Raw genomic sequence first — 17176 nt, 5'->3', positions numbered from 1 at the left:
AGTTAGCCTGTGGCCACACAGCAGCATGCAGTGGCTTAGCGAGCCTGGCCTGAGTGATGAGGCCAGCAGGACAGGCAGAGCATGGTGCCTCTTCTTTCCGGTCCTGCCCTGCCATGCTCTAGGGCTACAGCGCAGGCACCTGGGAAGATGCCCGGAGAGCTTTCAGCTTTCCAAACACATAGCTCCCCTTTCCTGTGGCTCAGCAGCGCACCAGTCTAACCCCCAGAATTCCTCCAGCTTTGCGCACGCACGCAGCTTTGCGCCTCCAAGGCCCACCCTTGGGGCCCTGTCCTTGTGCCTCTCTTCCTGCTGCTTCTCCGCCCTACCCACCCAGGCTTCTCACCGTCCTCCCAGGAGAATCGGTAAAAGTCTTCCAATTTGGGTGATTCGGGCAAGTGGGTGCCCCTCTCGGGATCATAGCCGATGTTCTCTGCCTGCCGCCGGGCATGCCGCAGGATGGCCCCTCCTAGGTCCCGCAGGCGGACAGCTGCTCGGTGGAAAATTGTGTCTTTAGCATTATACTTCATGCAGTTGGTAACTATAAGGTTAAAGTCCTCCTCAAACTCCTCCAAGGTGTGGTACAGGTGAGATTCCAGCTTCCGCCTCATAGTAGAAAAATCCATTGGCTTGGATATGAATTCCAGGTAATCTGGAACCTAAACATATAAAACCTGTACAATGACAACAACTACTTATGAGCCACACAGGCGCACCCTGCACTGTCACTCTTGGCTCCCAACTCTCTGCTGCGGCCACGTCAGGCTCACTGAGCGCCTCAGGGCCTGGTCCACCCAGACCTCCTGCGGAGCCCTCTCCGTGAGCAAGTGTGCTAGCCTGCCAGACAGTACCCACCCTCAACTATGGATGGCCTGTGGCCCAACCCCTTCCTCGGCCTAGTCAGAGGCTATTTCCAGGGCAGGCTTGCTGCTCGGAGGGGCAACTTGCCTCACTCAGGCTGACGGGCTCAGCAAAGATGTGCGCAGGGTCCTTCTCCTGCAGCAAGTCCAAAGTTGTCCTCAGTAGAACGGTAAATGGCATCAGCTCCAGCTCCATGGCAGCCTGCTGCACTTTGACCTGGGAACAACAAAGGAGTGAGCAGAATGCCTCAAGAGGCACTGAATCTTTGCAACCTGCTTGTCCTTGTGTGTATCGAATCTTCAGGAGGCATGAGGCCGACCACCCCCATCCCAAGGCTGATAAGGGCGGCGCTGACGTCAATGTCTCCCGGTAAGTTAGGGCAGAGGGTGCTGGCATCATGTGGCCTGGGAGTGGCTCTCAGAGGAGCAACTGCTGATCCGGCAAACTCTAATCCATCTGCTTTTCCAAAGACACAGTGCAGCGCGGAGCCCTCAGCAGCCCGTCACCTTGGCCTCACGTCTTGGCCTCCAGAACTGGGAGCCAGATCAACTTTCCTCTACGAAAGACCCAGTCTGTGCTACTCTATTACGGCGGCATAGAACAGACAAGAACAAACAGCTACTTTAAAAATGTTTTCTGCATATGAAGAACCTTATTGATTATAATAATTAACACTTTTATAATCCATAATAGGTCTCAAGTAATAGTCTCAGCATCTTTTTTAGAGATTTATTTTTAGTTATGGGTATATGTGTGTTCGGGGGTATATATGTGGGGGCCACTCTAGCGTTTTATGTACAGTGCATATGCAAGGTAGGTACAGATAGACATTTCACAACGAGGAAGTGGAGACAGAGAGCAAGTAACCAGCTCCAGGTCACATGGCTAATGGCCAGTTAGCACAGGGCTCCAGTCAGCTTCCACGGGGTATGCCTGACCATTAGGGCACACTGCTCTTCTCCTGGTGTTGTCTCGATTACCACTTCACAAATATGGTACACGCAGCTTGGTGACCACATGACTGAGTTTCTACAAGTTATCTGCTTGAGAAACGAACTGAGAAAGTGTTTGCGCCCAGGCCTTAGACCAAGCCACTGATGGAATGTGCGTGTCATGATGAGAGCACATGAGGGCGGGCGCTCTCGCTGAGAGCAGTGGTGAGGGCCCAGGGTGACCAGGGAGCCCAAAGCAGCACCTACACAGTTACGGAGGTGCCCTGTCCAGGGTTAGCTTACATGGGTGCCCTGCCATGAAACAGCACAAAGCCCTGGCGAGACGGACCAGCTCCTGCCTCTTGTCCGAACCAACACAAACCTGCCTACCTTTCACTCCCAGAGCCAGGGCCTCCTCCTCCTCTCATTTTTCTGAGTCAGAGGCAGGAGGAAGACTATCTACCCCATAGGACCAAGCCTGGATACAGTGTACAACAGTGTACAATTTGACCCGTGAGGTCTTGAGACTCAGGTAGACAGTGAGAGCTGCCCAGACTTGGAGTGGAACTCACGCTGCTGACCGAGGAGAGGGGGGCTTGTGCTTGAACTGAAAGGAGAAGGAACACTCTTAGCCCACGCCAAGGAAGCATTCGAGTAACAGCTGCTCCTCTTGGCCTGGAGACAACAGTCTGGGCTTGTCATCCACTCAGTTAATAATATTTGCTGTGCGCCATGTGCGGAGCACCGCGGCAGGCCCTCCAGCGGGGCAGTGTTTGCACCGCCACTAACAACAAAGCAGCCGACAGTCGCCACCCTGCCCATGTGCCGGGCACTGTCCACAACTTTTTAAAAAAATTTTATGTGCAATGGCGTTTTGCCTGCATGTCTGTCTGTGTGAGGGTGGCAAATCACTTTGAGCTCGATTACAGACAGTTGTGAGCTGCTACGTGGGTGCTGGGAATTGAACTCCAGTTCTCTGGAAGAGCAGCCAGTGCTCTTAACCTCTGAGCCACCTCTCCAGGCCCATTGCTTTAACTTTTACAAACACGAGTTCACCTATCTTTATGATGTCAGCTCTGCCGTTATCTCTAAACTAATGATGAGAAAACAGAGGTCTTCAGATTAAGCAGTTTGTTTAATGTCCTGGAAACAGAAAGCAGCAGAGCCAAGTTTTAGACCCAGTGTGGCAACAACATAGGTCATGCTCCTTAACCACATGATATACCACTGGCCTCAACATTCCCTGCGTGGTTGGGGAACCTTGAATGTTCTGAACTGAGAATGTCTGAAATGGCTACAAGTCCACAAATGATGCCCAAGAAGAACCTCAGGTTGTCATCGGGCAATGCCATGCAATAGCTCCAGAAGCTTTCCAAAACATTCAGGTCGGTCGTCTTCCAAACCCGTCTAAAGCAGACACTCCAGTCATGGGTGCTGAGGCCAGTGGGACTAAGCATAGCTCTAGCCCAAACAAGCTGAAGCACAAAACCCAGAAGCGACCAGCAGCACTGCACCCAACCCCGAGAGGGAAGCCACGGAGCCCACAGGAGGGAAAAGGACTGCTGGCAGCAGAGGGGTGCCCCTGCGAGCCTGGCTGCTGCCCTGCTCCCCTGCTCCCGCCCTGCTCCCCTGCTCCCACCCTGCTCCCCTGCTCCTGCCCTGCTCACCTGCTCCCGCTTTAGCTTCTCCCGCTTGCGGATGAGCTCGATCAGCAGCCGCGCCCGCTCCAGGTCATGGCGGAGCTTCTGCCAGTACTTCAGCTCCTCCTTCACCGCACTTGTCTTCTCGTCCTGCTCCCGCTGAACAAGGCAAGAACACGGGAGCTGTGGCTGCCTCCCTTCCCAGCCGCCGCTTCAACCTCTGCAGGCTTCAGCCACTGGGAATCCTGCCCTCCTGCTCCTTCTCCCCAAGGCTGCTGACAGCCCTTCCCCCACCATCACCCAGGGCCTTTCCTGGTGCTGGGATGCTTCTTCAGTGCTGCACAAGAGCAAACACTGAAGAGTGACCTCAGGCTGCTTCTCCAGCCTCAGGGACACCGCTCCCAACTATGGTGCTCAGAGCTGGAAAGCACTCCAGGAGAAAACTAGTAAGACTAGGTAAGGGTTGGAGGAAGCTCACCCTAGAGCTCTGTCTTCGCTAGAAACCGGGGCAGAGTTCTTACTAGGAGCAGTAGCTTGGGGTTTGAAAATATTTTGGTAAAACAGTGAAAATCAGCGACTCCTAGACTGGAGAAACACTCAGTGGTCAAGAGTGGGCATGCTCTTGCAGAGGACTGGCTTACACCCTCCGCAAACACACACGTGCATGCACAAACTTAAACTGATAAAAATAAGCCTTTAAAAACATTGTTGAGAGGATACAAAACAGAGGCATCTGAATAGGGGGAGGCTCGGTTGGGAAGGCTTCTCAGGGAATCTGTGTGTACAGTGGGAGAGCCAGCTGAGCACAGCAGTCAGAAAGGCCTCTTCAGGAACCAATAGGACAGAGGGCAAAACACGAAGGCAGAATTACTGATTTTCTGTTTGGTGAGCACAATGGACCAGCAAGAGGATCCCAAAAGCTGTGAAAATCCCCATCCAGATGGATCCTGTTTCAAGTGCTAGGTACAAAGGCTGGGGTGCAACTTGGTGGTCCATCACCTGCTTAGTATACCAGAAGCCCCAGACCCAAGCGGGGGACAGTTAAGCCAGAGTGTGAACTCAGGCTGTCTGCAGAGGATAATATGTTCTTGGAAAAGCGGTGATGGGAAGGAAGTATCATGTGAATTAGATGATACCAGTTATAAAGCAAAGCAAACAGCTAGAGACCATCTAGAAGCTAACGCTAGTTAGGGGCAGGAACAGGCAGAGGAGCTTAGAACGGCGACAAAGAGCAGCACTGGTAAGTGTGAGCTCAGGGGAAAGGCTTTCACGACAGCACGGGCAGAGGTTACCTAGAGGAAGGAAGACGATTATTTCACTTTTGATGATCTGAGTCACAGGTGACAACATCCACCTGGGAGCATGCCAAATAGATTGAGGACAGAACGAAGGGGTGGGAATGAGAACAGGACAAAACCTAAAGCTACTTCCTGTTAGCGTCAAGCACAACAACAAACAGATTCTTAGGGTTTCTCTATGTAGTCCTGGTTGCCCTGGAACTCACTCTGTAGACCTGGCTGGCCTTGAACTCAGAGGTCACACCTGCCTCTGCCTCCCCAGTGCTGGGGCTAAAGGTGTATGCCACCACCACCAGGCGACAACTCAAAGATTCTCTACACAATATGCAGTAAAGCTGCAGGGAGTGCTGACTTTAAAAAATAAGAAGCAGAGGGGCACTGGGGAAAGTGCCCAAAGACCAGAGACCAGATCCCCAGAAGCCATGTGAAGACCGGGGTGCTGGGGAGGATCCCTGCAGCTTGCTGGCCAGCCAGTCTAGCCAAACCACTACTGCAAAGTTCAGGAAGCACCTGGTGTCAACATGTCCTTCACACACACACACACACACACACACACACACACACACACACACACAGAATAAGGTGAGATCAGCACAGGGTATAATCGAAGGTGTGTGTGTGAAAATGGCTGTAAAGAGTGTCACAGAAATCTGTGGACACAGCGACCTACACTGTCAAATGGAAGACAACGGTCACGGTGACAATCTGAGGAAAGACAAGACGCTGGGAGGAGCTTGCAAATGCTGAAGAGACTTCGGGGAAGCAGAGGTTCAAGAGTCCAGATAGAAGCTTGTGACTCAGGAGCTTAAGCGTGAGGTGCAAACAGGACGCCCCAGGCGTGGGTCACATGCAGCTTCTGCCTCTCTGCAGCAGCGTGGGGAGACCCAAGGTGAGGAAGGAAGCATGTGTGGACGACGGGGAGGGACACGTAACATGCAGTGACGGCTGCTGCGAAATGGCTGCACAGCTGGACAGGCTGCAGACCCGGGCCAGACCACCGTGTGTATTCACTCTGCAGTGTTTGAGGGCAAAGGGCACCTGTTCTCAGTCTACACCGTTAAGCCACTCTGCTCACTCAGCCCACCTCTTACGGAGCGTTCTGCCTATCTAATTGTGACACTGGGCTGTTCTTCACTCTGTCCTAGAGTTTATCCTCAAGTCAAGCCTTGTAGTGATGTGTTTTTTTAACAAAAATATCTCTTGGCCTCAAAGAGTAAACTTTTGGAGGACTCTACAGCCCAGTTGATAATAAGCCTTGAGATCATTTAAGACTACGAACTCAATCTGCTGTCCTACTGTGTACTCAGACTGTGTAAGCTTAACCTGTTTCTAAGAGAACAATGTAATCAACCTTCCTGGCCTTAGATTTCCTGTGTAATCAGCCTTTACAACCTAAACATAGCTTTCATCTTGTTATGTTCTCTCCCATGTCTCTGACCCAGCCGTACGTACACACGTGTATGTATGTGTGTGTGGTGATAATCATTTGCTGAAAGCAATCAACAGGTTAGAATCGACCTTAAAACAAATATCCACCATAAATTTTAAGAACAACACGTAGATATAACTTGTTAAGGTCTGTTTGCAGTATTAAGTGTTTCTGGGTCAGGGTGAAATGACTTCTTCCTTACAAAACTGTCAAAAATTTCTGCAAGGAATTCCTTGAGCCAGGAACAGTGGGTCATGCATGTAATCCCACTCAGGGAGGCAGAGGCAGGTGGATCAATGTGAGTTCAAGGCCAGCCTGGTCTACAAAGTGAGTCCAAGTCAGCCAAGGCTCTATAGAAAAACCCTGTCTCAGGGAAAAAAAAAAAAAAAGAGGAATCCCTCATTTGAGCTGGAGAGACTGAGGCAGCACGTAAGAGTACTGGCTGTTGCAGAGGAACAGGGTTCAGTTCCCAATGCCCACGTGGTGGCTCACAACCATTTATAACTTCAGTCCCAGGTCATCCAACACCCTCGTCTGGACTCTGGGCAACAGACACTCATAGGCATCATGCAGGCAAAACACCCATACACAGAAAATAAATCTGAAACAACAACAAAGAATTCCATGTCATCTTTTCTGTGCTGTTCAATTATTAATACAGAGGAAAACCCTTTGTTAGGCACAGGCCAGACAGAACACACACAAAAAAACAACAACAGAACAAGCAGACAGACTACAGACAGGCCAGACAGATGGAAGACAAGAGGAGAGAGGTAAAGAACTGAAGTTTGGTCAGATTGATCCAAGAGGAAAAGGCTTTGTTCTCATTCCTTAATGCCAACGGCTGCAGCTCAGTGTTCTCTGAAGTTGCCTGCAGTGCATGAACCACTGCAAGGCGCCTCCCTTCTGAGGGCCACTGTCAGGGCTGAAGACGAGGGCAGGTCTGCTGTCGGCAAAGGGGTGGAAGAGTGCCCCCGCCCCCACGGTCCCCCACAGCCTCCAGCAGTCGTGTGCCTACCTGCTCGGCGTTTCTCTGCGACTGTAAGTGGGAGTGCAGGCGCCTGATGAGGGGGACGCCGTTCCGGGCCTGCCGTTTCAGCAGCCAGTAGTTGTGCAGCCGCTGCATGAACTGGTTTTTCCTCTGAAAGGAGAGACCACTACAGATCTTGTTCAACCTTGAGTAGAGGCACAGGGGAGTGAGAGGCAGGTCAGTGGGAAGCTTGGGCCACACGCAGCTGTGCATCCTACCCAGACCTCAGGTTGTTTCTGCACCTCACACAGGAAAACAGGAGGACGTGGCCAATGCCTCGCCTCAGGGGAGAGCTGAGAAAGACAGCAGCGAGGCAGTCTGAGCGTGTTTCACCTGCTTTTCCACCTTCCCTGGCAGTCCTGATCTTCCAAAGGAGGCCTGTCACAGAAGCCCACTGCCTGCCATGAAATGTTTCAGTGCTGGCCCTGGGAAACAGGCCTGTGCTCCCGACCCAAGCCTCCGCTTGATAAAAGCAGCAAAAAGAAAAGAAGAATTTGAGCAAGTTGTGTGCTTTGTGGCCAGTTTCCTGCCTCTGTGGCTGGGCATCTCAGCAGACCTTGGGGTAGCCACAACCAAGCTCAAAGGCAGTATGCAGGTCACCGCTTTCTGCACCCACATGTAATCTGACCCCGGAAGGGGCATGTATGTGAAAGATAGGGTCTCACTATACTACCCGGTCTAGCCAGGTACTTAAGATCCTCCTGCCTCAGCCTCCAACTGACATTACAGGTATTATAACGCTGTACCCAGCTGACCTCTGATTTTAAAACTTTAGCATCAGTCAGACTTGGTGGGGCTTACCTTTAATCCCAGCACTGGGGAGGCAGAGGCAGATGGATGTCTGTGAGTTCGAGGCCAGCCTAGTCTACAAAGCGAGTCCAGGACAGCCTGGACAGAAACCCTACCTTGAAAAAAACCAACGAAACAAGAACAAAATAAAACAAACAAAAAATCTCCTCGCATTCTAAAAATACCTAATTTTGATTCCAAGGAAAATAGGAGAAAAACAATAAAAATCTAAACATGTAAGAGGATAGAAGCTTTAAACTTGTAGCCAGCAAGGAGAAGTCTTAAGATCTGGATTTAAACAAGTAACACTAATGTGGGGCCAGAACAGGAAAGGCCCTAATGAACACCTTCAAGAAGAGCGGTGCTGTGCGCACATCACACAGTATGGACAGGCTCCTGAGGAACTCAGGGTGGGGAGACCGGCGCTCCTAAGGCAGCTAAGAAGATGGCGGCCCTAGGTGGGCTGACTCCATGAGCTCTTCAACTACAGTACACACCCAAAGTGTGCGAGGCCTCAGTGCTCCTGTTCCTTCCCCTGCGTTATCTCTTCACACCACTCCACAGGAGGGGAGTTAAGCGTAGCTAATCAAGGTGAAACTTAAGATGGGGTGGGCGCGTAGGGCAGGCACTGCCCGGCAGCGCCTTCTCCGTCTCCAGTCAGATGTCCTTGCCCCAAAGCCAAGCTTCAGCTTACCTAGGCCTTTCCCGGGAGGACGGACCCCCGCCAGCACCCATGCCAAGCACACCTGCCCACCTGCAGGCCAGCCCCTCCCTCTACCTCTTGGCCATGTGGGGTCGACAGCGTTGGTGCAGGTAGGGATAACAACAGCAGCAGCAGCAGGAGCCACCATTTATTGAGCGCTTACTATCTGCCAGGTACTGTGCTAAGCACTTGCCTCAGACTGCCTCATTTCCTTCTCTCTACTCTACCTGGAGTTTGCTCACAAACACAGGCTTAGCACAATGAAGCAACTTCCTCAAGGTCACACAAGTATTAAACAGCGCTTGTTCTTAGCCAGCGAATCTGGCTCCTGGGAAAGGCATCTCAGACAGCAGCTGCAACAACCAAAAGCTAGCCCCAGGGTACAGCCACCCTACAAATGGGGACTAAGCACTGACCCAGTTACCTCAAGAAAGAGGAAACCAAGACCAGCTCTGTGTCTAGAAGACACACTCAGAGTTGCTGAAGGCTCCAGATAAGAGCCTGCCTGTACTGATCTTGTCCTGGTACCTTCCCAGTGGGGCAAGTCTGGCGACCTGTTCCCCTCCTAGAACTGATTTTCCACAGCCTGCCAGAACCCCCTTCATCCCTAACCTTCTCATCAAGATTCAGGCAGAAGAAAGCCCAGCACTTAAAGGCCCACCATCTGGCTCTTTCCACCTGGCTCCACCCCTTAGAACAGGAAATGGCATGTAGTAAGTGCTCAATAAATACCTCATTGAATGAACAAAGGAGCAAACAACTTTACCTCCCGTGGCTGTGGTTTCTTCATCTGGGAATGTGGGAGAAGGTGCAAGGACTACATTAGATGAACAGTCTCCAAGACCCTTCCTTCTCTAATTCTGTATACTTTTCTTTTCTTTGGGGAGGGGGGCGGAGAGCAGTGTAGAGCGGGTTCTCACTGTGCAGCCCTCACTGGCCTAGGACTCACTATGTAGACCAGGCTAGGCTTGAACTCCCAGAAATTCACCTGACTGTGCCTCCCAAGTGCTGGAGTTAAAGGTGTGTACCACCACACCAGCTTACCACTGTATACTTTTGATTTCTTGATTCCAGCTCTGCTGGAAAAATCTTCCCCGCAGCCCCAGCTACGGCACTGACAGTTTAAGGCAGGCACAGTGCTCTCTCTGAGGACTCTGAGGGATGGTCCAGGAGGCTTGGTTATAAAGCTCAACTTTTCAAAGCTTGTCAAGAGGAGGACAGCCCCTCTCAACACACAGCCCTCATAAACAAAGAGTCCCTGGATCTATCCCAGGACAGAGCTCTGTGGAAGGCAGGTGTCAGACCCTTAGCACAGGCTCCCAATTTGGAATTGAGTTTTGGGGAGTCTGTGTGAGAGCCTCTGGGGTTGTCATAAAGATGAGGCAATGTGAAGGACAAAGCCCAGAGATGATAAGCATCTAGAAATCCATGGAGTAGTTGTCAGTGAGAATTATCCTCTTCACAATGCCATTTAGTGCCACTGTGAAAACTACCACTTTAGTTAGCTACACCGTGACCCGTGTTTCTAAGCAACTTAAGTGATTTATGTCACCCTGAACCAAAGGAAACACATTACTATGAGGGCACAGACAAAACCCCAAGACAGGCCCACGTTCCAGAGAACAAGCTTAAACCTGGGAGCACAGAGAAGATCAGACCTCTCTCAGCCATGTTTGGGGAAGACCTGGCCTACTACAGTTAAGAACAAACAGAGGGTTCCTCAAGAGCCCTGCAGATGAGGCTCACCTGTAAGAGGGTATCTGTGGGACAGTGACCATGGGGACAGTGATGGAGGGTGTCTCCCGGCCAGCTTCCTCTGGCTCCTTCTTGATCTTCTGCTTTGAACTCATCTTATTCTTCTTAGAAGCCCCCTTGAGGGGGCTGCCCACTCCACCCTGGCCTTCCTGGCCCTCCTCCACTGCTTCTTCCTCTTCCTCCTCCCCGCCACCCTCTTTCAGCCCATCTTCATCCCCGGCTTCGCTGAGGCTTCTGGGCGAGTCGCCCTTTCTCCTGGCAGCGGCAAGGCTCGGCGAGTGGGCCTCACAGTAGGCGGTCTTGCGCACCGTGAACGTGGTGCCGTTGAGGCTGGTTTCTCTCATGGGCTCGATCTTCATGAAGAGCCCGGCCCGCTGGGCGCATGTCACGTGGAAGGCAGTGTAGCAGTTGACTTTGTGGCACTGGATGGCCGCACCCAGCCCTTTCTGCTTGCAGATATAGCAGGTCAGTTTCCAGCGGGCAGGCGGAATGTTGTCAATGCCCTCGATAGGCTCTAGGAACACGGTGTTGGCGAAGCAGACTTCAGGGATCCAGATGGCACAGACCACGTGGGCCCAGTGGCCATCACTGGTCTGTTTGAAGGCCCCACCTTTATTGGGGCACAGGACACAATCCACGGGCCGAGAGGGAGACTGCAGGCAGCAGCGGCAGAGCCACTGGCCTTCTGGGATATAGGGAACACCGTAGCACTCCTGGTGCACAGCTAAGTTACAGATGTCACAGAAAAGGATGACGTTGCTGTTGTGGCATTCGTCGTCCAGACACACGCAGCAGAAGGCGTCCTCGTCAATCAGCGATTGCTGAGCCCCGCTGCTCCGACTTTCCAGGTAGGACTCCTTCTCAAGCCGGTCCATCAGCAGCTCAAAGGTGTCTGCCGACACCGAGCTGTACCCGTCGCCCCGCCGCTTTTCGTTCACCATGTCTAGCCAGGCGAGGTCCTCCTCGTCCATGTCATACTCGACCTCTGCGTCCAGGTCTTCCGGGGGCTTCTCAATGTAGCGGTAATACGCAGCAGGTAACGGGGGCGCCTCGGGCTGGCTGCCTGTGTCCACCACGCGGAAGCTGGGCTGCGGGAGGTGGAAGGAGGTACCGGAGGCATGCTTGGAGCAGGACTCCTTCTTCTTGCCCTTAGAAGAGGGCTTCTTGGACTTGGCGGGCAGCTGGGGCTGCTCACTGTTTTCCTTGTTGCTATTGCATTCGGTGATGTCCTGAGCGGTCAGCTCATCCTCAGTGATGATCTTGAGCGGGTCATAAATGCTGATGCGATGCAGGCGGCCGTCGATGTCGACCTCCACAATCCTCTGGGCCTGGGCGTACGTCAAGGTCTCCCGTGTGGGGGAGCACTTCAGGCTGTATGGGGATGGGGATCTCCGGCCCTCGGCATTCTGCCGGGACTTTCGGCGAGGCTTCCTCATGGCAACTGGAAACCACGCAGACAAGCCTAAGGAGAGAAGGCCACAGAAGTGTGAACTGGGTATCTGTTACTACCTGCACTCATTCACCCGTCCATCTGATCGAGTGGTCACCAAGAGACCCCGCTGTTTCCTCATTCTAAACTAAATCCCTCTAAAACAGTGGTTCTAAACCTTCCTAATGCTGTGACTCTCATGTTGTGGTGACCCCCAACCGTAAAATTATTTTCATCACTACTTCAGAACTGTAAATCTGCTATTGTTATGAACCGTAATTCAAATAGCATGTTTTCCCAGTGGTCTGAACGGAGACCCACAGGGGGAGCCACTGTTGTAAAGCATTCACAAGGCATCTGTCTCTGAGTCTTTTACAAACATCACTTTTCAGTGAAAATGTTTTTTTCTGATTAGTTTAAAATTTAAAATCTGGGGGCTGAAGAGATGGCTCATTGGTTAAGAGCACTGCCTGCTCTTCCAAAGGACCTGAGTTCAATTCCCATCAACCACATGGCAGCTCACAACAGTCTGTTATGCAATTCCAAGGGATCTGACACCTTCATGTGAACTAATGCACATAAAATTTTAAAAATTAAACAAATTATTTAAAAAAAGTTCAAGGGCTAGAGATATGGCTCAGAGGTTAAGAGCACTGTCCTTCCAAAGTTCCTGAGTTCAACCCCCAGCATCACATGGTGGCTCACAACCATCTATAATGTGATCTGATGCCCTTTCTGCCTGCAGGCACAAATGCAGGCAGAATAGTGTGTAAATAATAAATAAATGCATTAAAAACATTTCCAGTCCCAGCCTGGTGGTGGTGGCTGCTGTGTGTGGCGCATGCCTTTAATGCCAGCACTTGGAGGCAGAGGCAGGTGGATCTCAAGTTCTAGGCCAGCCTGGGTTCCAGGACAGCCAGGGGTGCAGAGAAATGCGCTGCTCATCGTATTTTTATTTTTGGGAACACCATCTCCTCAACTACACAAGCTAGCTGTTTACTCTGTTATTATTCTCTACTTCTGTCTAGAACGTAAAACTCCACGGAGGACAGAGTCGCCCTGTCTCACTCCATGCTGGACGCTCAGTGTCTGGAAAGACACCTAAATAAGTGAGCCCTCTACACGCTAGGTGACTGAACTTAAACACGTCTGTGTCTGTGTGCGTATGTGAGTGTGTGGGTGTGCACCTCCCCTCAAGCATATGCACAAGTCAGAAGCTGGGGAGGGGTCTTCCTCGGTACTCCACCTCATTTTCTGAGACGAAATCACTCACTGGGTCTGAAGTTCGGGGTTTCAGTTAGATTAGTCAATGAGCATCTGAGAGCTGCCTATCTCTGTCCCCAGCATTAAACTCAGATCGTCACCATAAGCCCTTTCTTTACCCACTGAGCCATCTCCCCGGCCCTGAAATTAAACATTAGGATTCCTGTCCTCAAGGAGCCCTGTCCAACTAGAGACACACAAGATGAGCTCTAATGCTGTACATGCAATGCTGGGAAACATGAGGCTTAAGGCTTCAGAGAACAAGATACTAAGTCAGAAGGATTCTTGAGCTCAAAGCCAGCCACAAAGCAAGGCCATGGAGTTTGTTTGCTTGTTTGTTTGCATGAGACGGGGTCTCTCTACATAAACCTGCTTGTAGAGAGGGAGGCAAAGACAATAATGGTGACAATAAGATTATCACCGACTTCCAAACTTTATAAACAAAGAATGACTTCCATCAGTGAACCAAACCATCACCAGCCTAGTGCTGTGCTGAGCGGCACATGCCTTTAATCTCAGCACTCAGAGGCAGAGGTAGGTAGGTGTACCTCAGTGACTTTGAGGCCAGCCTGGTCTATTCAGCCAGGCTAGTCAGGGCCACATAGTGAGAACCTCTTCCTAAACACATGCATACATAAAATCACAGATCTACAACTTCTCCCAAAACCTCTCACCATGGCTGGCACTTGGCACTATCAAGAGTAAAGACATCTGAAATGCTTCAGGCCTATAGTATACAGGGTATGTTGCTGATTACTAATATTTATCTTTTAAACAGCGGTTATTCCTAAACCAGCCGTATACCCAAATCACCACACAGAGACTGGGATTTATTTAATTAACCTGGAACACAATGCTGGGCAACAGTTACTCCATCCTAAACCTCCAAGCCTGCATAGTTTCCTCCCATTCAGATTTCCCACAATATACTTGCTTTTAGTCACATCTTAGGTCCGGTTTATCTCTTCTGGTGTTTCATGGTCCTCTCCTCCCAAATTTCTGCTCTCCCACCTCCTCCCACTCGCTTCTTTGTTTCTATCTCCTCCCCTCCAGACCAGGATGCCCCTCACTCTTTCCGTTGCTAAGAATTGGCTAGTTGTTTTATTTGCAATACAGAGAACAAATGGTAGCTCATTTACACAAAGTTAAGACAGGTGTTGCTTAGAATAAGCATCACAAAGCAATGTCTGGATTGAAACCAGAGAGTGGGGTAGAGAAATCAGCATATGAATGAACAAGGGTAAATTGTGTACATTCCTTCCTGCAGAAGGCAGTATTTAAGATAACTGCTTAGGACAGTTCCAAAAACAAACCTTGCAAGCTCTGGGAGTGCCTCTAGGAAATCTTGTGAGGTTTTGTTTGTTTGTTGTTTGGTTGGTTTTTGATCTCTTAGAGAGGATTTCTCTGTGTAGCCCTGGCTATCCTGGATTCAGAGATCCGCCTGCCTCTGCCTCCTAAGTGCTGGGATTAAAGGCGTGCACCACCATGCCTGCCTTGAAATCTTTTGAATTAAGTAGCCTGAGATCTGTTGAACTCAAGGACTTGATTGGGGTGGTAACCTAGGTGAATTCTCAATGGACTTACTTCAGAAAGCCCTCTCCCAAGGTATTTATATCTAATCTCCCCTTGTTTGGCGGAGAAACAGCCTATGCTTCCTCCAGCACTCCCTGCCCCTAAGGAGCAGTGGCAGGCAGGCAGTTACCAAGGCCATCCTTATCGGGAAGACTTCTGAGATATGATGATGATTGCTCAGTGCACTACAATGGCCTTTTCTTTGTATTTCCCACAGCTACCCTGGGAGACTGTGCAGACACTATCGTCTCCATTTCAGGCACAAAGAAACAGAAGCTCAGCAAAGTGTGACTCAACCAAAGCTGGTGTTCAAGCTGGGAGGTTAAAAACACCAGCGAGTTTCCAGGATCTCTACAAAGACGTTCCGCACCAAACTAGGTTTTAATCTTGGTAATGCATAACCTGGACAAGATTTTTAATTTCTTTGTGCCTCCACCTTACATCAGTGAGGCAGTGCTAGGCGTAGCCGCACACACCTACTCGAAGCACCAGACCAGCCACAGCACACGGTGAGACTCTCCCGGGGCGGTACAGGAGGCAGAGGCAGGCGGATCTCTGGGAGTTCAAGGTCAGACAGTCTAGGAAGCCAGTCCAGAACAACCAGGGCTCTATTACACAGAGAAACCCTGTCTAGAGACAAAAACAAGAAGTACACAGGACTGGGGAGACGGCTCAGCGGTTGAGAACACTGGCTGTTCTTCCAAAGGTCCCAGGTTCAATACCCAGCACCTACATGGCAACTCACAACTGTCTGTACCTACAGTTCCAGGATACCCAACACCCTAAACAGAAATACATGCAGGCAAAACATCAATGCACATAAAAATTTTAAACATGAACAGAAATACGTAAGGGCTGAAAAAAATAGCTCAGTAGTTAAGAGGACCTAAGTTTGATTCCCAGCGCCCACAACTGTCTCTGTCTATAACGCCAGTTCCAGGGTATTGGAAGCCCGCAGGCCTACCCATATACATAAAAAAGTTTAAAGAGGAAATAAAAGCGAGAGGAAAAAGCTCTAACTCCCACCCGTCCACGGGTCAGGAGCCTCTGAGGAGGGAACACACTTCATCAATCCTGAGGGGTCCACGGGCTCCCCGCCCCCACCGACCCTGCATCCCGGGCATCACCCACCATCTCCATCCCCACTCGGGGCCCCGCGGCCACCGGGGGCACACCCACCGGGCCGGGCTACGGCGGAGGGAACCGAAGTTTCGCCTGCGAGGAGCCAACATCTAGATCGGAGGGATTTTTTTTTCCTTTTTTTTGGCGGGAGTTTCCTCACGTAAACAACTCTTCCCCCCCCACACACTCCCTCGCCGCCCCGACGCCCGCCTCGAGAGACGCTCCACGCCGCCCCTGAACCCCAACTCCCGCCCCCCTCACCCCGGCCCCCCGAAACAGGACTTTCAACAATTGGACGGAACCCGCCCCTACAAGCCACACAAGCCACTCGGGAGACCCGGTAGGACTCCAGACAGGGTCCCTGCCCCTTTAAAGAGGCACCTCTTCCGGTGGAATCTTCACGGCCGCCCTCCGAGGAGAAAGGAGAGGAACATCTCCCCCCCGAGACCACAGGGCAGGAGGACCACAGCCCGACCCGGAGACCGACCCTCGCCGAGAAGGCGAGCGCCAGCGAGCGACGGGGGTGGGGAGGGAACAGGGCCGCGGGCACTCATTGGCCGCCCGGCCTGCCTGTCAAGGGGGAACCCGGACGCCAGGGGCGGCCCCCGGGGGGCGGAACCCTCGCCTGGCCGGGCCAATGGGAGAGCGCGGGGAGGGCGGGGCTTAGCCGCCCCGCTGCCAGGACCAGGGAGAAACAAGATGGCGGGTGCGGGAGGGGGTCCTCGCTCCGCGGCTCCCCCGCGCGCGCCTTCCCCGGCCCCGTCGCCGCCCTCGCTCCGGGCGAGAGCTCGCGCGTCACCCCCGCGGCCCCCCGGGACGCCCCCGTGAGCCCCGGGTGGCTCCCCTCCTCCGCCCCCCCGCGCACGGCGCTCGGTCCCCGCCGGCCCCCGCCGCCCCCGCTCGCTCGGAGCCCCCGCCGCCGCCGCCCCCCGTTTTACCTCAGCCGCCGGCCGGGCCCCTCGCTTCGGGGGCGCCCCCCTGGGCTCGGCCGGGCCGGGCCGCCGGGCTGGAGGTCCGCGCGCGGCCGCGGCTGGGGGCCTCGTTGGGCGCCGGCCCTCGGCTCCCGGTCTCCCCCCAGGCCCGGCCGCCGCTCCCGGGGGAGGAGGGGGAACGGAGCCGCCGCCGCCGCCGCTGCCGCCACGGAGCCCGGCCGAGGGGAGGGAGGGATCAGCCCCCAGGCAGGATCCGCCCCTCGGCCTCCCCCAGCCCCCCCTCGCCACCTCCACCCCTTCCCTCGCTCCCTCCCCGGCTCGAGCCGCCGCACGCCGAGCGGGAGCGCCAAAGCGCGGGGAGAGCGGAGCGGAGGCCCCCGCCCGGGCGGCGGCGCCCCCGCCGCGGGGGTCCCCTCCCGCCCAC

General features: G+C 52.8%; 1 protein-coding gene across 3 annotated transcripts in view; it reads right to left on the bottom strand.

Annotated features, from left to right (window-relative positions):
* Positions 1-16894, bottom strand: part of Brpf3 (bromodomain and PHD finger containing 3) — a 36050-nt gene extending 19156 nt beyond the window's left edge. For 2 of the 3 annotated variants that reach the window (XM_021633453.2, XM_060369175.1), the window contains exons 1-6: positions 16759-16894; positions 10426-11896; positions 7176-7332; positions 3458-3589; positions 946-1074; positions 344-656 (exon numbers count right to left, since the gene is read on the bottom strand). In XM_021633453.2, the coding sequence (XP_021489128.1) occupies positions 344-656; positions 946-1074; positions 3458-3589; positions 7176-7332; positions 10426-11870 (2176 nt within the window). In that variant the 5' untranslated portion in view covers positions 11871-11896; positions 16759-16894. Of the gene's footprint in view, positions 1-343; positions 657-945; positions 1075-3457; positions 3590-7175; positions 7333-10425; positions 11897-16201; positions 16328-16758 lie in introns of those variants that run through there. The other variant, XM_021633452.2, reaches the window with a different exon arrangement.
* Between the last annotated feature and the right edge of the window lie 282 nt (positions 16895-17176).

Source organism: Meriones unguiculatus, chromosome 16 (genome assembly GCF_030254825.1).
Source record: "Meriones unguiculatus strain TT.TT164.6M chromosome 16, Bangor_MerUng_6.1, whole genome shotgun sequence".
NCBI lineage: Eukaryota > Metazoa > Chordata > Mammalia > Rodentia > Muridae > Meriones > Meriones unguiculatus.
The sequence above is the reverse complement of the archived record's forward strand: the minus strand, read 5'-3'. Positions and strand labels throughout refer to the sequence as shown.